This window comes from Paralichthys olivaceus, chromosome 15 (assembly GCF_024713975.1).
Source record: "Paralichthys olivaceus isolate ysfri-2021 chromosome 15, ASM2471397v2, whole genome shotgun sequence".
In the NCBI taxonomy this organism is placed as follows: domain Eukaryota; kingdom Metazoa; phylum Chordata; class Actinopteri; order Pleuronectiformes; family Paralichthyidae; genus Paralichthys; species Paralichthys olivaceus.
In genome coordinates, this window is record NC_091107.1 from 13,562,413 (window position 1) to 13,584,073 (window position 21,661).

General features: G+C 41.3%; 3 protein-coding genes across 7 annotated transcripts in view; 2 read left to right on the plus strand and 1 right to left on the minus strand.

The window, feature by feature from the left end:
• The first annotated feature begins 90 nt into the window (after positions 1-90).
• On the plus strand, positions 91-11,406 carry LOC109628492 (U2 snRNP-associated SURP motif-containing protein). Of its 3 annotated transcripts, XM_069539350.1 has the most exons (25): positions 199-313; positions 1,582-1,678; positions 2,256-2,328; positions 2,491-2,602; positions 3,046-3,155; positions 3,316-3,383; positions 3,472-3,596; positions 3,685-3,749; positions 3,831-3,996; positions 4,120-4,319; positions 4,962-5,005; positions 6,336-6,440; positions 6,543-6,609; positions 6,798-6,964; positions 7,055-7,217; positions 7,300-7,379; positions 7,469-7,556; positions 7,640-7,768; positions 7,905-8,094; positions 8,896-8,979; positions 9,057-9,120; positions 9,237-9,390; positions 9,643-9,753; positions 10,745-10,923; positions 11,018-11,406. In XM_069539350.1, exons 3-25 carry the CDS (start codon positions 2,263-2,265, stop codon positions 11,136-11,138), a joined length of 2,658 nt encoding a protein of 885 aa, XP_069395451.1. In that variant the 5' UTR covers positions 199-313; positions 1,582-1,678; positions 2,256-2,262; the 3' UTR covers positions 11,139-11,406. The 3 variants fall into 3 exon arrangements, with proteins under 3 accessions (XP_019941161.2, XP_069395451.1, XP_019941163.2); XM_020085602.2 differs by lacking the exon at positions 1,582-1,678 and having other exon boundaries at positions 91-313; XM_020085604.2 differs by lacking the exon at positions 1,582-1,678 and having other exon boundaries at positions 222-487.
• Positions 11,407-11,501: 95 nt separating this feature from the next.
• Positions 11,502-20,175, minus strand: wdr44 (WD repeat domain 44). 2 transcript variants are annotated; one of them, XM_069539349.1, is made up of 20 exons: positions 19,644-20,175; positions 18,730-18,763; positions 17,741-17,845; positions 16,781-17,399; positions 16,538-16,686; positions 16,353-16,448; positions 16,123-16,259; positions 15,598-15,681; positions 15,382-15,488; positions 14,984-15,135; positions 14,759-14,897; positions 14,602-14,666; positions 14,370-14,486; positions 14,132-14,254; positions 13,849-14,040; positions 13,633-13,734; positions 13,418-13,533; positions 12,786-12,913; positions 12,565-12,699; positions 11,502-12,480 (listed from the first exon to the last, which is right to left on the minus strand). In XM_069539349.1, exons 1-20 carry the CDS (start codon positions 19,718-19,720, stop codon positions 12,392-12,394), a joined length of 2,766 nt encoding a protein of 921 aa, XP_069395450.1. In that variant the 5' UTR covers positions 19,721-20,175; the 3' UTR covers positions 11,502-12,391. The 2 variants fall into 2 exon arrangements, with proteins under 2 accessions (XP_069395450.1, XP_019941160.2); XM_020085601.2 differs by having other exon boundaries at positions 17,741-17,824; positions 19,644-20,167.
• An 862-nt stretch (positions 20,176-21,037) lies between these two features.
• klhl13 (kelch-like family member 13) overlaps positions 21,038-21,661 on the plus strand; it is a 33,998-nt gene continuing 33,374 nt past the window's right edge. For both annotated transcript variants that reach the window (XM_069539939.1, XM_020085607.2), the window contains exon 1: positions 21,038-21,186. The gene's annotated coding sequence lies outside the window, so the exon portion shown is untranslated. The remainder of the gene's footprint in view (positions 21,187-21,661) is intronic.

Here is a 21,661-nt window from a genome sequence, read left to right on the forward strand (position 1 = left end):
AAAATGCTACATCCACCACTGGCCTGTACAAATAATGTGCATGATGACACAATAATAAAAATCAATCACTTATATAAAGGAGGAAGCAGTGTGCACATGAAGCATGTACCCAGACTAGGAACCAATCATCTCATTTAAAACTACAGACTCCTGGTTGTGGATGTGGGCAGTGAAGCAGCCTCGTCGCTGAAGGAGGCGTCCTCCCTCCCGGATCTCCAGTCGGACATCACGCCTCCTGGCAGATATAGCGTGTTGTGATACAAACATATCGTCGTCGCAGCCAAAATGGTGAAGCAGTAGCATGACACACATTGTAAGTTACCGTCCTAGCCACAGGTTTCGGAGCTATGTGCATGCAGTGTGCTTTTTTTGAACAACAATGTCCTGTGCGGTCGCTCGGTTGGTTTTTGTGGCGACACACACTGTCAGACTCAGCTGTGTTAGCTTGTCTCTCCAGAGTTAGCAGCTGGTGCGGATGAAGATGGAGGTGGGTGCTTGTGTGTGTGTGTGGTATTGTTATGGTCGTGAATGACGAATGGGGGAGAATTAACGGTTGTTGGTGAGTATTACTCATGTAGAGGCTAACGCTAGCTTACCTGCTAACTGGAGGGGGGCGTCCAGCGACAGCTAGCTAAAGCTAACGTTAGCTAAGTGAAGGGGTAGCAGCAGAGTGAAGTCCAGGCCTTTTTTTAGTATTATTAAACACTGAGCTACACATGGACTGAAACAGCACCCAGAATATATGTTCAATCTTCTTGTTTGGTTAAAGCAGCTACATGATGTGGTGGAGTGACATCAGTGTAGCTAATGCTCGTTATTCCCATTTCCACATTTATCTGAGCAGCTGTTTGTTGGGTAAAGAAAAACACTTTAGCTTCGTGCAAAGTTTCTCTGTATTTACAATCTGGTCGTGTGAAGGAAGTCATGCTGCACGAGCCAAATAACCTGAAGTGACTCAACCTGCAGACACAGACTCCTCCTGCCCCCCCTCCTCCCCAGGAGCAGGGAGGTGACTCTCCACTGACCCTGAGAGAGATGCACTGTCTGCACACAACATAAAGCATGCCAGACCTTTCATGGACTCCATTATTGCAATATAAACCTGATTAAAAACACTAGTAAGAAGAAGACGCTGCCACGTAAGCAGCATTGTTTTCCTGATGACCTTACCCAGGATAAGGTCACACTCAGGACAGATGGACTGTATTCATGCAGTGCTTTTCTAGTCTTGATGATCACTCCATGCTTGACGGTGCATATTTGCCCTTCACACACTCACATTGTGCATGTGTGCAGCACTTTCGCTGTCATACATCACATTGGCACAGCTGTCAGGGGCAATTTGGGGTTTCGTGTCTTGCCTTGGGCAGCGATGGCACCACCGACTCTAACTGAGCTATACCTGAGCCACGGCTACCCACAATCATAAACAATAAGCAAATTAAGACATGTGCAGTATTTGCATTCTGAGTCCCATTATTCAGACTAACCCTAACCCATTAGAACATCCTATTGGAATTTTCATAGTATAACATTGCTTTTGTGATCTGGGCTGCTCTTTTTTGGAACGGCCTACCTGAGGGAGAGACAGCAAGCTCAACAGTGTGGCCGCTGCCTCCAAACAGTGTGGCATCAAAGGCAGCTTGCCCTAACTGACCTGAGGAGATAGGCTTGAAGAGTCAGTGACCTCTTTTAAATCGCTTCTTAAAATCCATTTTTATAGTCTTGCTTTCATGTGATGTCGTGTTTTAACTGTGCTTGCATTGTTTTCCCTTCACCTTTTATTTTACTTGTTTATTTTTATTGTCATATTACTGTTTTTATGTGTATGAAGTAGCTCTTTAATTTGAACACTACCTTGTTTCTGACCACCTAAACGTGGTTGTCTGGGCTCCTTGTCACATTGCATCCAGCTGATTATTTCTCATATATTTATCTTTGTAAGCTTTGTTTTTAAAAACTGCTATATAGATAAAGTTTATTATTATTATTATTATTAATGTCATAATTGGACTATGTTCTTAAACATTTTAACAAGAATATGAATACTATAATCTGTGAGCAACTCATGTAAACATAATCAAAACCATGATTTATTCAGGTAAATAGTCAGATTTTTGTAGAAAGGGACACTGTCATCTTCTTTTAGTTATTTATATATGTATATGTTTGTGTGTGTAATCACCTAATGAGAATTAGCAGTTTGTTTGTAATCTTTCCTTTTTATTTTATAAATCTGTTTCTTTGTTTTGCAGTTTGAGAATGGCGGATAAAAAGGGAAAAACTGTGATCAAAACAAGGAAGGAACAAGAAAAGATTAAGAAAAAGGTAAAGAGGTTGGCGAAAATGTAATATTAGATATTATTTAGTGCTTTTTCAATAAATATGTGTGCATGTATATTATTAATCATCAAACAAAATTTAGAATTAAGGACCTCAGGGATAGAACTCATAACCTTATGCTCTGCATGTCTCTGTTTGACTGGTTAGGAGGAAGAAAAGGCAGCAGAGGTTTTTGAGGAATTCTTGGCCTCTTTTGAGACCAGCCAGAAAAGCGGAGTGAAAACTTTTGTCCGCGGTGGTATCGTGAATGCAACTAAAGGTCAGCAGCTAAGATTTCATCACTTTCAGTTTAGCATGATAATATGATGCAGCTTCTCATTTCTGTTCCTCTTTGAACAAGTTATTCGTTTCTAAAATGAGAAAAAAGGAGAACTAAAAAGATTTTATTAAATCATGCTGACTTATAGGTCCCACTTTAAAACCCAATATATGGCTCTGCATTATCACACTGATGTGAATAAGGCTCTTTCAACACTGAGCAGTTTTTAAACCTACTCTTACATATAAAGACTGCACTTTTAATCTAAATGTTAACTCCGAAAGCAAATTCTTATCAGTCTGTCGTGGAAGCTGCTCAGACAGAACAGGGCAATAGCAGAGCCTCCTCTTTTTTCTGATATAAATTACTTTTGCCTAAATAACAGTTTTAACACTTTTGAATTGTTGAGTTGACAGGTTCATGAATTTCTGTCCTTTTTTCAGAGGAGGAAGCAGCAGAGGTCAAGAAAAATAAGCTTTATCGACCTCCGACAAAGTTTGTCCCTGTGTCCCAGCATGTCTCCCCAGTATCATCCACTGAAAGCAGAAAGGCTGTAAGATGTATTTTCATGTCTACGTGATGGCATAATTACTGAAATCAGTATAAATGCTAACACAATATTTACACTGATCTTTAAATGCTGTTTACTCTTACTTCGGGCTGTACAGTTGTACAAATCAGTTGGTTCTAATGGTCGCTTGTTTGATCCCCAGACGTTTAAAAGAAAGACAGATGAAAAGAAGAAGAGTAATCTCGAACTCTTCAAAGAAGAACTTAAGCTGTAAGTGTTTTTGCAAATCAACCTGATATCTTTTTATATATTTTATTTGCATTTGTAAGCCTGTTTTTATATCCTTAAAAAAATGCAGAATACAAGAAGAGCGTGAGGAAAGGCATAAAAGGAAGAAAAGTGACCCTGTCACAGGAGGAGGAAGTGTAGGAGGTGTAGGAGGAGGATATGGCGATCTGGATATACCATTATCAGGTCGATCAAGTAAGGGTCCCTCTTCGATATCAATGTTTAACTAGTGGAAAATGTTGCTATCCTCTAAATCAAGTTAAGCTTATTTTTTTCCCCACAGCATTATATGATGACCTAACAGTGCCAACCACTACTAACCTCTACATCAGCTGCATTAGCCCAAAGGTAAATGAGCACTGACTTTGTTTGCCTCAGGGCAGCACAAGTGAACCTTTCTCACCATCAGGCTGTTTTATAATATTTCAGATGAATGAGGAGTTGCTGTGCAAAGAGTTTGGTAAGTATGGTCCCCTAGCCAGTGTGAAGATTATGTGGCCCCGCACTGACGAGGAGCGGAACAGGACCTCTAACAGAGCCTTTGTAGCGTTCATGACGCGGAAAGATGCAGAACGAGCCCTGGGTGCACTTGATGGTACAGTTGACTCCTAATAATAGCTTTGATTTATATCATAACCTTCCTTCCTTTGCTTTTTATTGTACAGTTATGTTATGTTCCAGAGTGACTGTGATTGAGGAATTATGCTTTGTATTGCAGGTAAAGTGATAATGGGTTTTGAAATGAAGCTAGGGTGGGGAAAACCAGCTCGCATTCCACCTCAGCCTCTCTACACGCCGGTGGGGGTGAGGGCCACGCCGCCACCTCCTTCCGGTCTGCCTTTCAATGCCCAGCCGAGGGGTCGCTTCCGCAATGACTTCACCAAGCCGCTGGGCGTGTCCAAAGGGGAGCTTGACAAGGTAAAACATTGTCTTGGGACAACTGTGTGACCGTTATTTTTCTGTAATGTGGATTTTCACTCAGCTCTATATGCTAATTTCTGTGACAAGTCATTTATGTTGAAAAAAAATTAAAGAAGGATGAGGCTTTGAAATGAGATGATGAAAAATGTATCACTTTATGTCTTTATTAGGCCTTTATGCTCTATTAAAATACAATCAGTTCAAACTGCAGCAACTTCTGCAGCTGATTCAGGATAAATCCAGGTGTAAGATGCAAAATGTGTCATTAATCCCTGTCAAAAAAAGGGAAACATTAGGATGTTGTTGCATGTTTGTTTGTTCATTGAATTCATTACCTTGTACATGTAGTGCTGTATTACAGGATGCAGTGCTATGTACAATGCAGTAACAGTTTGATTGTGTGTAGCATTAATGTCTTTTAGCTCTCAAATCTTTAGGATAAATGTGGGCAGTTTAGACGGTTCAGCATTTTAGAATGATTTACTGGAGTAATTCACCTGTGTCACCCTGCCCCCTTCTCCATTTCACTGACTGTGAATGCTATAGTGGTTTTCTATGCTGTATGTATCCTGCAGTGTTTCATCTGTACAAGTACTCGCTTAATAATATTTTCACTATTTGGTTTGACTTCACAAACAGACTCTGTCCGAAGCCGTAGTCAAAGTGGTTATCCCAACCGAAAGGTACACACACTCTTCTTACTACGACTGACCAGCTGTTAATAACACAAGTGTTACAGGACGGAGGCTGTGGTGCACTCCTCTTATGTCCACACAGGCAGGAAGTCCCAAGAGCTGTTTCTGCATTTGATGTATAGCCCAAGCATGCACCCCAGACTCTTTGTAGTGTTGCAACACTTTGTGCCATTGCCAGTGGACAATTTGACATCATAGCTGGGGGGGGCTTATTGTAGATGTCAAAGGTCACTGCAGCCTCCATGCAGTGAATGTGCTTAGCATATTTTATACAGACATTTGTATTTCCTCCTCTAGTTTGTTCCAGTACTGCAGATTATTCATTGTTATTTTGAAGTGAATAGCAGCAGACTTTGTAAAGGACTTTTAGCATTATTAATTTATACCAACATCTTTAAGCCCTGGGTTTAACGTGGGCTGGCTGAGACACTGCAGACCGATACAGCTAGAAGGCAGATAGATTTTAAATATTAACCCAAGCCATGATTATGTCACCTGTAGGTGATGACAGTGCTAAAAACTATGTAATGTTTCAGGTTAGAGAAACAGTAAATATGAATGTTTTACAGCAGTGGCAGATGAGACATAGTCAGCAACACTGCATGAACAGACTGCACACCAATGCTCCCACTCCGCAGTAACTATTCTACAGGATGTAGTCTCTTGAAATGTTAACAATTATATGGTGATGTAAATCTGTCTCTTTTTAGTATCGTTCTTAGATTCTTAGGCTTTGTTTTTTTCCTTATATAAGAATCACATGATCCCTCGGACATGGAGCCTAGCAGAATTACATTTTATTGCTATAAAGCGTGACTTTTGAGACCATTAGTTTGCGGCCATACAACTGAAAAAAAAGAAAATGTATGACTTTTGTAGTTGAGATGAACCTTATCAAGTAGTGATCATAATTACAGAAGTCTTGCAGAGTCATGATAATTTGATTCTTCTCCTCAACCAAGGCAAAATGGCAAAACTTTAACTTCAGATTGGGGCTTTCAACATAAGTCATTATTTATGAATGGCTGTTGTGACTGGTTTTATTTTTTTGGAGATGGATACTGTGGCCTGGAAACTGTGCTTGTCCCATTTAGAGGGAAGGAAGGGAGTGACAGTTTTGTGTAATGTCACCTCATTTTGTTTCAATGTGTTTAAATAGTGAATGACATTGAATAACACTGTCAGGGTCAGTTTCAGTCAGCCAGCAGTTTGCATGGGCCAACAGTTCACTGTGACCAGGTATCAGAGAACTGATGTAGTATCTGACAGAGACAGTTTGACACAAACCCTGGTCTGATACTCTCCTCTCTCTCCACAGGAATCTACTATTACTTATTCACAGGATGATAGAGTTTGTGGTGCGTGAAGGACCTGTATTTGAAGCCATAATAATGAACAAGGAGAAAAACAATCCAGAGTACAAGTAAGCATTGCTGTACCTTTAGGTGTGTTCTCCTAAGTAACCTTGTGAAGAAGTAAGTAGTAGTAAAGTATTTTAAATTGTCCTCATTCTTTGCTGCCTCAGGTTCCTTTTTGATAACAAAAGCCAAGATCATGTGTACTATCGCTGGAAACTGTTCTCAATTCTCCAGGTAAATCCTTATTATAATGGTGTAGAAATCTGAAAACTTGTCAATACTAATAATTAACTTTTTTTATTGGGAATAGCCAATTTGAACCATCCCAATCCTTTAAAGATAAATATTTTACCCCATGAATATCCAAGTGTGGTGTATCTCTATGTAAGTATCCATGTATCTGGCCTCCATCTCTTCCATAGGGAGAGTCCCCAACAGAGTGGAGAACCACAGATTTCCGTTTGTTTCGAGGAGGCTCCTTGTGGAGACCTCCTGTCTTAAACAACTACTCTCAGGATGAAGAGAGGACAGAGGTGGAGGAGGAAGCTTCTCCCGAGGAGGAGGTGAAGAAAGGGCAGCTCAGAAATGAGTAAGTGTGTCTTGCAGGCATTCACAGGTTTGTAAATGTAGTGTTAATACTGTATGTAGACATCTCTTACGTCTGTTAACACCATTTCAGGCACAGGCTGAGACTGGAGACATTGCTTAAAGAGCTCACTCCAAGCCGAGAAGATATAGCCAACACCATGCTGTTCTGTCTTGAGCGGGCAGATGCAGCAGAGGAAGTAGTGGGACTCATCGCTGAATCTTTCTCTTTGCTTCAGACGCCCCTTCAGAAGAAGGCAAGTGGCTTCTCTTTTGTCTTTATCTCCAGGAACCTACATAGAATGTGTTTGTAAAACAGTTTTGTCCTCATTCCTACAGATTGCCAGATTGTATCTCGTGTCAGACATCTTGCACAACTCATGTGCCAAAGTCGCTGGTGCATCATATTATCGTAAATAGTAAGAGACTTGCCACAATTAAGCTTTAACACATTTATAACGTTCTGTTTCTTCTCAGTCTGACAGTGTTTTTGTTCTTGTCTTTTCAGTTTTGAAACAAACCTAACCCAGATATTTGGAGACCTTAATGCAGCACATAAAAATATACAAGCCAGGCTGCAGGCTGAGCAGTTTAAGGTATTTGTGTCTTACCTCACACATGGACATTTACCCAGAAAGAACAACGATAAATATATAATTTTCATATCTTATCTCCATAGCAAAAGGTGATGAGTTGTTTTAGAGCATGGGAAGACTGGGCCATATACCCCGAGCCTTATCTAATCCACCTTCAAAACATCTTTCTGGGCTTTGCCAAAGCAGTGGAAGAGCTGGTGGAGACAGCAGAGGTGATCTCAATGTTCATCTGCTCATTGTGGACACTATAACCTTTTTCTAATGACATTTCAACAATTAGTCAGATCTTGAACATCACACTAAACACCAGCACCCTAACAGTATGTGTTTTTGTGTGTCTCCTTGTAGAAATCGTCTTCTGAGCTTGATGGGGCGCCTATGGACAGCACACCAATAGATGGGTTACCTTTGGGCCAAGCTCCTGTGGACGACCTAGACGGCTGCCCCATGGGCTGGGACCCTCTGGATGGAGTCCCTGCCGATGACTTAGATGGCGTTCCTTTAGGAGTCGCTGTGGATGACATTGATGGAATGCCCTGTGAGTAATATGCTTTTAGTTTTCTGTTTCTGTCATTTATCATCTGTCCAAGTCAGGTGTCTCTCAGAACAATGCAGTGATCCACACCCCATCATGTAGCTGAGTGTGTATTTTGATCTCCGTGGGAACGAGGCGTGCAAATGAAGAGTTTTACTTCAGGGATTAAAAAAGGTTATCAACTTAATTAAATGCAAATTAAAACATAATCATGATGTGACTTGTGGCATTTCGGAATCTTCTGGACTAAGAAAATCAAATTTAATCCGAAGAAAAGAAGGGGTCTCGATCCTGATCAAACTAAACCATCGTTCAGACTTTCAGACCACTTCGGGAAGTTAAGAAAAGTAGAAGCCAGAGTTGCCCAGGCTCACTGGATTTCTTGCTGTCTTCACCTTCAACAATATCTTTTAACGATGAGGATGTTCATTTGGTGCACTCAAACCTGTGTTGACTAGTATGGCAACAGAAGTTGGTGATACGCTGGTATTAATACCATAATGATATTACAGTGGAAACTAAACGAACCAGTTCATATAGTTTCACCATTAAAACAGAAAGACTATGACATGCTGAATTGACATCGGCTGTAAACCAATACATTTTAAGTATAGGTGGATGTAGCCCACGTAGCTGATAGGATGTACATGTGTCTATTGTGAGCTTGCTAAATTGCCTTTTCAAATCCAAACTCTCTGGCTTTAATATGAATAATGTAACAAAAACATTAAGCTTGGTGAAAACACCTTTCAGTTATAATCTGTCCTTGTCCTGAACCAACTGTCTTTATTTTTCTTCCCACAGTGGATGATAACGGCAACGCTCCCCTCTCCATAGTGCCTTTGTCTAAGTGGGAGAAGACAAGTGATACCGGGGCTTTTTCTGAAGGTAAATCAGGTCAAGATAACTCGGTATCATATCACCGCCTCCTGTGATCCTGCTCATCTGTCTCCTTTGTCTCTCAGCAAAGGCCAAGTCTAAGTGGGACACTGTGGTGGAGCAAGACAGTCAAGATGAAGTGATTGTCAGGTGAGCACCCAGTGGTCGGTCTCAATGCATCGTCTTTGAAAAGCATTCACAGTAATATATAAAACACCACACATGGTTATGGAGATTTACAGTCGTCCTCTCCCTCGTGGTGACAGTGTCAACTCACAGGACGGGGAGGAGGACTCAGAGAGTGACAGCACTGATGAAGACTCCTGCAGTTCAGCAAAATATGACAGTGCAGACTTCCAGAGCTCCCTCCGAAGTTTTCAGATGTCTGAGAGCAAACGTAAGAGGTTAAGAGAGCTGGAGGCAAGTGCACGTTTTTTCATCTTTAACTAGGTGAGCTGTAAATAGTGTTTGAATCACTGTGGTTGTCTTCCTGCAGTTCAGCCTGTTAATTTCACACTCACCTCCATGTTCTGTTTAAGCCAGGAGTGTACAGTGTTTGATTTAATAAGGAAGACACTGATGTGGTTTTTTAAGTCATCACTGATAATTGAATACTTAAGGGCATACTTTAGAGACTAATTGTTTGCTGCCTCTCTGTGGTATGATTCACAGGTGAAGGTTATGAATTTCCAAGATGAGCTGGAATCTGGCAAGAGGCAGAGAAAGTCTGGAATGAGCATACAACAACAAGTGGAGCACTACAGAAACAAACTGCTGCAGAAGGTGAGCTAATGGACAGCTAGTAGCATAGCTTGAATTTAAATTGTAATTTTGTTTTATTCGTACATAAATGTTTTCCTGATATATCACACATTTAATTATACGCTGTTAATATTACCACGCAGTATTTTTTCTGCAGTGACTCTGATGTGTAATAGAAATGGTCTTTAATCACAAACGGGGTATAATTGAGGAACATCAAGGATGAAGAACTTTTACTGATGTAACATACCTGAAATCAGACACCGTTAATGTGAAACAGCACAGCCTCAGGGCCAGCAGTAAGAGGTCTGCAGATTTAGTCCAGTGTGCGACACCTACAGGAAAGTAAAGTTCAGCAAATTTTTTTCAAGCTGCTGTTTGTGTTAAATCTGCTTTAATTTAACTGGAGCCAAGCTTCTGTTGGATTCTAATCAAGATGTGAGTTTGGAGAACTTTGTCCAAAGAAGAAACTAGAATGGCACATATGAAACCGCATTTAGATTCACTAGATCCAGATATTCATTTGGAGCTGCACCAATTGGAACACACATTTAAATGTCAGTCTTCTAAACATGTCAGATTTTTTTTTCCTTGAAGATGATCAAGATCCAGGAAAATGTGGGAAAACGCCCACAATAATATAAAAGTGAAAAAACGTTCTTGGATCCGTAGCAGAATTTAATGGGCATTCCTCCATGTCAATACAATATGTAATTTTGCATCTAATTAGGATTGTGGCCCATTGACAATTTTTACAGTATTTTAGCTACAGAGGAAAAAAATCTGAAAAAGGTATCGAATATTATTTTGTGAAATGGTCTTTTCCAATAATGTTTCCATTTTATTGTGTTTTGAACTGGTTGGACATTGGCCCATTTGCTCCCCCTTGTAAAGGACCTGCAGGCTGTTAAATGCAAATGTGTGGGATTTTGTTTCACAAGCCAGCTCCATCTGGTGTTTTGCATAGAAGCAGCTATCTGATCACACTGTTATTTCATTCTGTCTACTATAGGAGTTTGAGAAAGATGAAGAAAAGACTGAGAGATCATCGTCAAAGTCCAAAGACAGGTCAAAAGAGGACAGAAGGGACAAAGACAGGAGCAAAAGAAGTGAAGATGGGGACAGAAAACAAGGACGGAGTCGAGATCCTGATGACAAGACTCAAAAATCGAGGAGTATCTCTCCTCTAAGGTAAGTGCCCTGAGAGTTGTTTTTGTAATGTACTAAAGGTTTCACCCTATTTGTTCTTGACTTCACTCTCCTTTTGTTTCTGCTTATTCAACAGGATGAGGTCTCCTAAACGGTCCAAACGTTCCAAATCACCGTCTCCTGACCGAAAGGCAGGAAAGTCCAGATCACGGTCACCTCACCGCTCCCACAAGAAGACAAAGAAGAGCAAACATTGACTCTCAGCTCTGGACCTTGACCTCCATTCGCTTGCTGGTGTCCATGGGTTGGACGCTGCACCCTCGCAGCGCTCTTTAAACAGACGGACACTTCAGCACTTAGTCCTGACTTACACTATCCATGCAAGATTCAGCACCCTTTTGTATGATGAAGTTTGAACACTGTATTAAATATATTTTGTTTTAATGTTTGTTTTTAAAATGTCACCCAGAAATGCCGCTGCAAAGATCCGACACAAAAATAAATCACTCTTGGTGATGAAATGTGTGTGTGTGTCTGGAGGACATGATTTATAGGGCCAGGTATCAAATTCTTATTCTACTGAATTGATTTTCAAGGTTACACAAAAAGCTTAACCAGCATTTTCTGTGTGGATTTTTATTGAGGAAATTAATAGAGCATAATTTGGTGTTTACAAAAGCAGTAAGTAAGCAATGTTACATAGTAAATTTACAGTATTTTATATCATGAAATGTGCTTTCATTGGTCAAAGAAATGTATCAAAAGTACTTCAGAGCCAGTACTCGCTGAAAAAACCTATGATACCCAGCCCTGATCATTTGTAATCGTGTACAGTTTTCCTGTATCAAATACTGTATTTACTGTGATTCGCTGAAATGTTTCTTAGAGAGCTTCAATTTTGAAAAGCGATCTAGATTTCTTAGGCACAAATAGTTTGTAAATGACATTTCAAACCACTTTGTTCTTAAAGACAAATGGTTACATCTGTTCACACAAGACGCATTAAAATCTGGAACGGACATTAGGACAGTGTCTTGCACTTGTTAGGAGTTAATTTCTCTGAAATGTGGAAGCAAAACAGACTAGTAAGGTGCCCATACTATTACAAATAGCTTTCTAGCTACACTTAGTCTCCATACAGCTCTAACTACACATCTGAGCAGGTTTCGGTTCTGCTCAAACCACACAAACAGTTGGCATTGCAGGCCCATTCTCCTTTTTCTTAATGCCAAAACCATTCACAGTTGCTTGGTATTAAAAAATAAAAAACAGAAATGTGACAGGGAAACACAACATGTTCTGCTTTGTAGAGTCAATTTCTTCCACCCGTTCCCTCATCTTCCATTTAAGGGTCCCTGATATCCTGAAAATGCTGAGACTTCTGTCTCAGAGCAATAACTCTTAGGTAGTTGGGTGACGATTGATGACTCCAGTTGGGCTGAACCGCATCTGTAGGACCAGTGTTCACAAGACAGGCTTGAACGTGAAGAGGTGTCACCCTCTGAGTTGCTCAGTACTTTTTGACATTGATGAAAACCTTGATAGCTCCAGTGAAGTCGGCAGAGAGAAGAACCTCTGTGTGGTCTGTCTTGAGGGCTCCTGCAAAGGGCAGTACAGTGTTATAGCACTGAAATGACAGTCCTGTCACGTAATGTGCACAAGAAAGAATTTGAGTGAACGTACCTGAGGGTATTGTTTCTGAATCCTCGGAGTCCAGGCTCTTACACTCTGCTTCTGGTTTCTCTGCCACAGTTTCTTGTGGAACAATAAGGCCTGGGTGGGGTGCAAAGATGGCGGAGGTGACCACTGCATTGTGTGCTGAAAGAAAATGTAAAGGCGATGCAGTAATTAGACAGGAAGTTGTATTTAAATGCTATTTGTGATTCAACACTTATCACAGTTACCTTTAATCCCTTCCCAGAAGTCATTGCGGTCTCGTCGTACAGATGTGAACTTGCTCAGGTCGTGGTAAGTGCTCCAGATGTACACGTACTTATCCTCTGAGCCACTGACAATGAAGGAGTAGTCATGGCTGTAGGAAGACGGTCACACAATCATTTTTTGCATAAACGGTATAATTCAACATGTCCAAGTGTTGCAAGAGCTGTTTTCAGACATGAACTCTGGAAAATGGTTCTGCATATTTTGCATTTCACATAAGAAGAACGCAGCAGGAGATTGTCCGAGTTAGATGGGTTCACAAAAAGAGGAAAAAGTCATTCAGGGGAAGGGCTGCATCTGGGTAGAGCGTGAAGGACATGACGTATAAATTGTCTGTTATCATCTCTTGAATCTCGTCTTTCCAAATTGACATTTTGGTCAGTGTCTTCTTGTGTTTTTTCCACTTTCGCATCTGTCATGCTTTAGAAACGTCATCAACACATCCCATCGCTGTGAATGATTCCAACATTTGCACTCTCACATACAGCCCCTCCAGAAAACTTTCAGGGCAATCTCTGGCGTTTCGTTCACGTCTGAAAGCACCTTTAGTGTCAATAATGCTAGTTCAAAATGCTGAAGCCAAAGTCATCCTCACCTGAAGCTGGCCTTGATCTGGCTGCTGCTGTTGACATAACCCTTGTATTTCATGGACAGAGACAAGTCCCTCAGGTCATAAAGGCGAATGCGGGAATCATTTGAGGTCACCAAAATCTGTAAATGAAAAACAGGAGATGTGTCTGAAAATAAATCGCTCTGATATACTTCATTACATCAGTCATCCTGTAGATGTATGCGTAGTGGAAATGTTACCTTATTCTCTCCAGGTAGAGGTTCGATGCCGGTGATTTTACGTCCAACTTTGTTCCTGCCTCTGGTGGACCTCACGTGAATTTGAGTGTGGTATTTCAGTCGCTAAAGTTATATACAAACAGAAATATAGATTGGGTTTAACCTAGAATGAATACTGTCTGGACATCAACTGATAATAAATGTTGATGGCAGAAAAAGGGAGGTTGCTCTGGTTACCTCTGTGTCGTAGAAGATGCATCGGCCGTCATAGGTGCCAATTACAGCATACTTGCCATTTTGGCAGAAGTTGGCAGCAGTAATGAGACGTGTTTGGCCGTCCACCTCGTTCCAAAGCGCCACCTTCTTGTCAGGAATGTTCCAGAGCCGTAGCTTCCCATCCAGAGAGCCGCTTAAAAAGTACCTGTCATCCTGAGAAACAAGGAAAAAGTGTTACTATAAATGCAGTCGGATAAAAGTCTGATTTGTGCGGAGACAAGTAATGCAAGGTGAGTAAACTTACTCTGGGATGAAAAGCAATGGCTGTGACAAAATCAATGTGCTGAAAGCAGCAGAGACACTCTCTCCTGGATATGTGCCATAGTCTGACAGTTTTATCCATGGAAGAGGAGAGCAGGAAAAAGTTCTAGACAAAAATAGAAAATTTCTTATGAGATAAAACTCACTCACTGCCGTGTAATTGTCTAAAATATGTGAAGAGCAGGGACAAAAGGGAGAAGACAGGACAATAAGACCATCACCTTAGACCAGGACAAGTCCAACAGGTCAGCTGTATGACCCTTGTACTTGCAGAAGGGGACTTGACGGAAAGGGGCGTTTCTGTCTTCTGTGTCTGGATCTTCTGGAACACAACTTGCCTACGAAGAGTAAAATCTATTATGAGCCATAAGATTGTTAAATATAGCAATGATCACACTATAAGAAATTTATTCTGGAGAGCCCCATGAATCAAAAGTCATTAATGTCACTCACCCCAGGATCAGTGTCAGATTTAGAGGAGCATAAACTTTCCTGAGACGGAGAAGGTGAAACGCGACCTGGGGGAGCACAAACAAAAAGAAAATGACTACAGCTAAAGCCGAGTTTCTGAATTAAAAGAATCACTCATCTAAGCTGCTGATGAGGCTACCTTCAGTGTTGTACTTTAATCTCATGTTATTGAAGTAGTCAAAGGCACTCTTCAAGACCCAGATGCGAACCACGTTGTCTTGGCCTGCAGTAGCCAGCAGCCTCCCACAGTGAGAGAACTTCATCGTCCAAACAGCACCCTGAGAATGAGACAAATATACTGTAGAACATCCGTGCACATCTCAATTAAACATAAGAAAAAAAAATCTAACTGAGCTCCTCTCACCATGTGCTCTCCACTCAGGTCCTGCACGACCTTAATCTGATCGAAATCAAAAGGACCCTTGAAGCTGTGCGCTGCCTTGAACTTGGCGGGCCTGGTGTACGGCATGCCCTCATCGTCACTGGATGACGGATCGTCCTGATCGGTGTGAAACACTGAGCCAACCGAACACAAAATTCAGAACTGAGATTATCAAAATTTGCACAGCAGCAGAGCCATTAATATTTAATGAGCATGTACTGGCTTTTAAAAAAAATGTGGAAGCTCAGACAGATGAATTTAGCAGGTGCTCTGTGGGGGCAGGTACATTTACAATTATATTTTATCACACTACACGGATGGATACATTTGCAGTACTTAAATGTCTTCAAAAACAGCTTTAAATTGCTGTGTTCTTTTACCTTCATCACGCACACTTTTGACTTTGTTGACTGCCTTCTCTCCATATTCCTCGGCCAGATGCTTGGCTTTCTTTACAGACTTGCCCAGGAACTTTTTAAACTGGGTTCTGTGTATAAAAATGGTATGAACAGTATATAAGTACCATTAGATACTGTAATGTGAAGGAGAACAAATAAATTCCCAGCAATAGGATAAAAGAAGTAACTAATCCTTACGTTTTCTGTTTCAGTTTCCCTCCATCTGTGTCTGTCAGTGGAGCCTGAGACTTGTCATCATCATCTGACTGTGCTGCATCGTTCCTGTTAGGAAAAAATATCACAGATCAGCTTCCTCCCGAAAATATAACATTTCTTTTGATGTAAAGTCATGAAAAAAAGTTTAACTGTAAGGGAAATGTTTTATACATGTGCACACCATCCAAAGACAACAAGACTGCAGAGCTGGATTTGATGGTTTGTCTGGATGCACTATATTCTGTCCATGTTTGACTTTTAGTTGTGTACAGTGCGTTGTAGTACTACACAAACTGCTTGTTATTGTTACATTTGAAGTGTATTTGTCTTTTTCACCCATTTGTCTGATTGTAGAATACTTTTATTTTGATTTATGAATTCATTTAAGTCTTCAAAATCCACGGGGTTTCTCACTTGACTGTTTATGTAAGGGACAGATAGCCCTGCCCCCCTCCACTGAGACAAATCAATTCAGCAGCGCATACAGAGAAAACATTCCCTTCTTACGTAATGTACTCCTTGGTCCTTCTCATGATGTGCAGAGTGAGAGGGTTAATTCCAGCAGGGAGTTTCTCTTCTGCCTGGATCAGAGGAATCTCTTCACCAGTGTCCAGATTCTTGATCATCACACTAGCCAGGATTTCCTATTTTAAGAAAACAAACATCTGGTGTGTGGAAGGTTGGGAGAAAGAACGTGCAAGAGGTTGAATTATGAAGAAACTCTGAGGGACTCTTACTTCATCTGTCAGTTCTCGACCAGAGTTGGAACGTGGACGCTGAGGGCCTGGAGTTTGTCCTCCGCTCTGAGATGACCCCTGTTCGTCCTCATTTTCCTGAAAAAAATAATTGAATCAGTGGTGCAATAGATAAGGGAATTGTTACACCACCGCCAAAAACAGGTCCGGTCCGCAGCCTCACTCACCTGTGCCGTTACCACCTTGTCCCCACTGGTGGCACTGGCCAAATCCAAGGAATGCTGCAGCTCTTTGGTTAAACTCCTCACAGTGCTGCTGGGAGAGACCAGGCCGGAGGGCTCCAAAGCGTCGCTGCTGACTGGACTGACCGTAGACACTGAGCAATGATCCAACAGAACATTCCATAATTCAAAACACAGTTTAGATTTAGGAAACACTTATCGACTTTTGTGTTGTTAATTATACTCTACCTTCCAGTCCACTTGGCCTGAGACTCTCTTGAGACTTCTTGGAGGGAAGAGTCTGCAACGATGGGGGAGGCGGTCTTGGCGGTGGACCTCCACTGGGAGGGGGTGGGCGTGAGGGAGGAGGCTTCTTGGTGCTGGCTACGATGTCTGGCTCTACAGTGAATTGACGTGGTGGTTTGCTAGGCCCAGAGGACTCAGAGTCAGCCGGCCTGTCTGTGAATGGTACCTGTTGTAGGATGTCTGCAGGTCTTTGCTCCTGCTCCCCCTCTGCAACCACAACAGCCCTGTATGACTGAGTCTGTCCTATAGTGCTGGTGATGTCTGGGGGCTGAACAAGTTCTTGTGACCCAGCTGATGGCGGTGGGATATCTGCGGGCTGAGGGGCAGGTATTGAGCACGCTCCGTTTGTAGTCGCACTTTCCTGTTGTTTCTCTTGCCTCTCGACAGGCTGAGGTTCGACAGCTGCCGCTGTTACCTCCACAGGGACTCCCTCAGCATTAATCTCTTCCTTTGACTCCGGCTCTGCCACTACATCAACATGTAGCTGATCTAATAGCTGAGCCACTTCACCCACCTCCCCAGCACTTCCCTTTTTACTCTCCTCGATGATGCTATCAATGATCTGTGAGGGAGAGAAAATAACAATTATTTATTTAACGATACAGAACCTGTGACGCAAGTTCCCACGTTTAACTCAAGTACAAAATAAAAACGTTCCGTCTCTTTCTAAAACAGTTATCACAAAGTAAAAGAGCAAAAGTGACATCCACATAAGACCTGGATGGTATGGGAAAGGACATTTTTAAAACAGTCATAGTCTCAATGTGGGCTCAAACATACTATCTCACACTTCATACTAAATCTAAAAAAGGGGAATAAGACTTAACTGCAATATTTTTGACCTTTTGTCTTTTCATGTGATTCAAATATTGTCCTTTGGGGCAAAATAGAGAAACTCATTACCTGTAGGGAATCATCTTGTTGTGTCTCAGATGTGGCCGTGCCGCAGCTCGACTCTTTTGCACTGTTAAGTGATCTTTGTGAAAGCTGTTCAGAACAATGGAAAAACTATGTAACATACCACAAATGCACAAAGAACATTAGTGAGGTCACATACCAGTTTTTAATTTACATTATAAGAAAAGAAAGAGAAAATTGTATTCAACTTAGCTAAATCTGTTTCACCCTATGGCTCACAAACGTTTCCAAAAATATCACAAAAATCTATGTTTTCAGTTCTGTGAGCAAAGTTCATTCCTGGATCCATTCAAATATCAGTTCAGTTCTGTGTTACAGTTAGAAATATCTATCTGCCATCTCTCACAATTAGGGCTAATTTGAATTCCAGTTGTAACTGTCGGGAAAGGCAGGCAAAAGAGCTGATGATTAATTTGCATTTCATTTACATTTTGCTTGCAGTAAAGTAGCACGGGCTATACAATGAAGGAGGCAGGCGACATATTTTCACACAACATGCAATTTTAACACTAGATATCATTAAATTCTAAACACTGCACCTTTAAGTTGAAGTCACTTAAGGTAAGTGCAACTACAAGGAGAACTAATGTAAACACTGCAGTCACCTCTAGCTAGTCAAACACTCAATGTTATAACAGTGTATTGAAGTAGGGCTCAGTTCCATTGGTGCCTAAACCTGTAAAATCAAGGCACAAGTCTAATGCCCTTTTAATCTTTTTTTAAATAACAAAGAGCCAAGTACTAAACAAACACATTTTGCCAAATAACAAAGACTAACAAACACATATAACTAACAACAAAGTACCTTAATAGATTTGATTCCAAGAGAATTCTGGTCTGATAAAATGTAATTGAACTTCAACCCTTAACGTGAGGCCCCTACTGTTTATAATAATCATTCCAACAGCAAATCAGCACAACAGTATACTGTGTACTGCCTTGTTTCAACAGAGCCTGGGTGTAGATAAACGTACCTTGGGTGAAGGAATGACAAACTTTGTAGGAGACCTAAAACACACACAAAGAGATAAGGTTAGCAAATGCAACAACAAAACAAATGGAAAAATAAATAAACACATTTATGGATCATTTCATGTGCCCTGCGTGAACCGGGCACTTCAAATGTGTGAACTCTACCTCTTTCAACACAAATGTATTTTAACTAAACTCTCTGGATGAGCGTGCAAACAAATACATAGATACAGTGTTCAAAAATGAAAGATGATTCATTCCTGTCATGTTAATTACATGATACAAGCTGGTCTCAAATCTTTTCTACCAGTTATTTCCCATAATGAAAGGCAGACAACACGATCCAACAGACAGTGTAGCAAATAAATCTTTTTTTGTTTTGTTTACATCAATCCATCATAAAGTGGTTGAATTTCCAAACATTACTTTCAACTGGGCAATCTGGACTTCAGTTCCCAGGCTCCCCCACACTGACAGCTAGTAAATATCTTGTTGGATAGAACACACAGTTGTTTTGAATGGAAACTGTCGAACTTCATCTTGGTTTCAGCTTTCAGGGAAACCTGTTATCACTAACATACATCATTCTGTGCTGCCGAGATCTCAGGAATAACATCATGTGATGTGAATGTCAGGACGGACTCTCCCTGCTCTGTCAAACAGCTGGTGACCTGAACATCTGTGTGGAGACCATACAGCACATTTCAATTGTTTTTAAAAATGACTGGCCACTTCTAACTAACTTGTCTTCAAAGCAACTTTACAGAGTTCACGTTTCCTTTGCTTTAATAGTATATTTGCTGATTGAACCAGTTAGCTGCAAATGCTAAGTTGGCTAGGCAACTTACAGCACACAGGATAAAACAAGCAGAAATCCCCTTTATAACATGATATTTTTTAAAAAGCGTGTCCTTACACTTTAGGAGATGGAGTAAAATTGACGTCCTCGGGAGCATCATAAAATTCCTCGGTGTCACTTGTATCTGACGCCATGCTAACGTGAATTTAGCTCGCTAGCTACTCTAAGTTAGTCGCCAGGCAGCTGTCTACAAGCCTAACCTGCGAATAATCCGAGTGCTGCATACATGTGCGTGTCTCTCTATATACACTGACCACTTGATACTGACGTTATGATTTTAAACCACTTTCTATTCCAACGTCACGCCATAACGTCTCAGTGGGAATGCTACGAGCAGCTAGGCTAACAAATGTAATCTGGTCGTAGGACTGGACGACTCCAACTGCTGATTAGCTTCGAGCGCTGCTCTGAATCCTTCTCATTCACAGCAAAGTATCCTCCATTTAAGTAGAGGCCAAAAAACGCCTTTGACAACACGGTGTGGTTGATGAGCTGTCAAGCTAACGGAGCCAGAGGAGGGCGTCATGAACACAACAGAGGAAAACACATCTGAACAGGAGGAGAGTCAAAGGGCGGGGCACGGGCGCTCTCTTCTTCTGCTTCACTCTGACTGCAGCTGCTGGAGGGTTTCCCGTCACGTCCGCCTCCTACTGCATTTATTGAGTAACTGCAGACAAGGTGGATGAGGAGCCCATGGATCGATGGATGAATGGATAGATAGATAGATTGCAATAAATCAGATACAAATAATTAAAATAGCTCAAAATAGAATGATACACATAAAATGTGCTAAAGAGTGAAGATACTCCCTATGTACATGATACACAATTAAGTATTAGAATACACAGTAAAGTACTAAATATAATAGAACAACGAATATGCCAATAAACAAGAGACTAAATACAAGAGATGACAAATATTAACAAGAGACAAGTGTGCAGAGTTGCAGTAGTTGTTTGCATTGTTTTCATTTTATTCGTTACATCCCTTATTCGCTGACGTTAACTTGTTAAATGGAAAGAACAAGAATGGCCGCATGAAGTTTCACATACTCAGAGATATCAGTCCTCTAAGTACACCTGATTGTCTCTTTCATCAAGATCTGTGGGAAATTCCCCCCAAATGAGTTCTTCCTGGGCCCACACCCCACCATCCCACCTACTTTCAACAAGATTGGTTAGGTGGTTTTTGCTTTAATCCTACTGATGAATATGGAAAACACAACCTCCTTAGAAGAGTTCCATAGAAGATCAAACTTATAACATGAACCCTATAGACCTCATATAAACTACAAGAGTAAACAGTCAAATAAATCACAATGAGTTTGGGCCCCGGCAGAGCAGACGCTTGTTCCAGGCTCCACACGCTCCACAGAAACAGGACTCTGCTTCAGAGCCTCTTTATTTAGTAACGGAAGTTTTGGGCCAATGGGAAAAGATTGCCATACTCTTGCACCAATGAGAAGTTCCCATGCTCCGGCTCCGCTAGTAAGCGACAACCGCATTGGACAACAGCAGGAAGGAGGCTCCAGTCGTGTAAGTGGATTTGAGGGCTCGGAAAGAAAACAAGGACGCTGGTTAACGTTGTCTCGTTGTCGAAGGTATGGAATCTGGTTTTTAAAAGTTTACAGAGTCTATTTAAGATACACACACCGGTTAGAATACCGCATATAGCGCGTTAAGCTCAACAAACAGCAGGTTGACTGTTGGTCACTGTCATTTTCTGATGGTGGCAAACCGACCAACCAGACTAACTATTAACCAACCCAACTAACTCATGTGAAGACCCCGCTGGTTAACACTCTTGTTGGTCAATATAACACAGCTATAGCATAGTGATACATACTATAACCAACTCGACAAGCTCACAGTCGACTGTCCTGATCTAATGTTACATCCAGCTAGCTAATGCCAACGTTAGAGGGGTTAGCTTAGCTAGTTAGCATTAGCCTGTTCCCAGTGGAGATGTAACTACAGTGTTGAGGCAACATGGCCAGAGAACCAGCAGTGCTCCGGGCTGACAGCGGTACATCTTGTGACAACGCATCTGTGTCGTCCTCCGGCTAACAAGAAGCA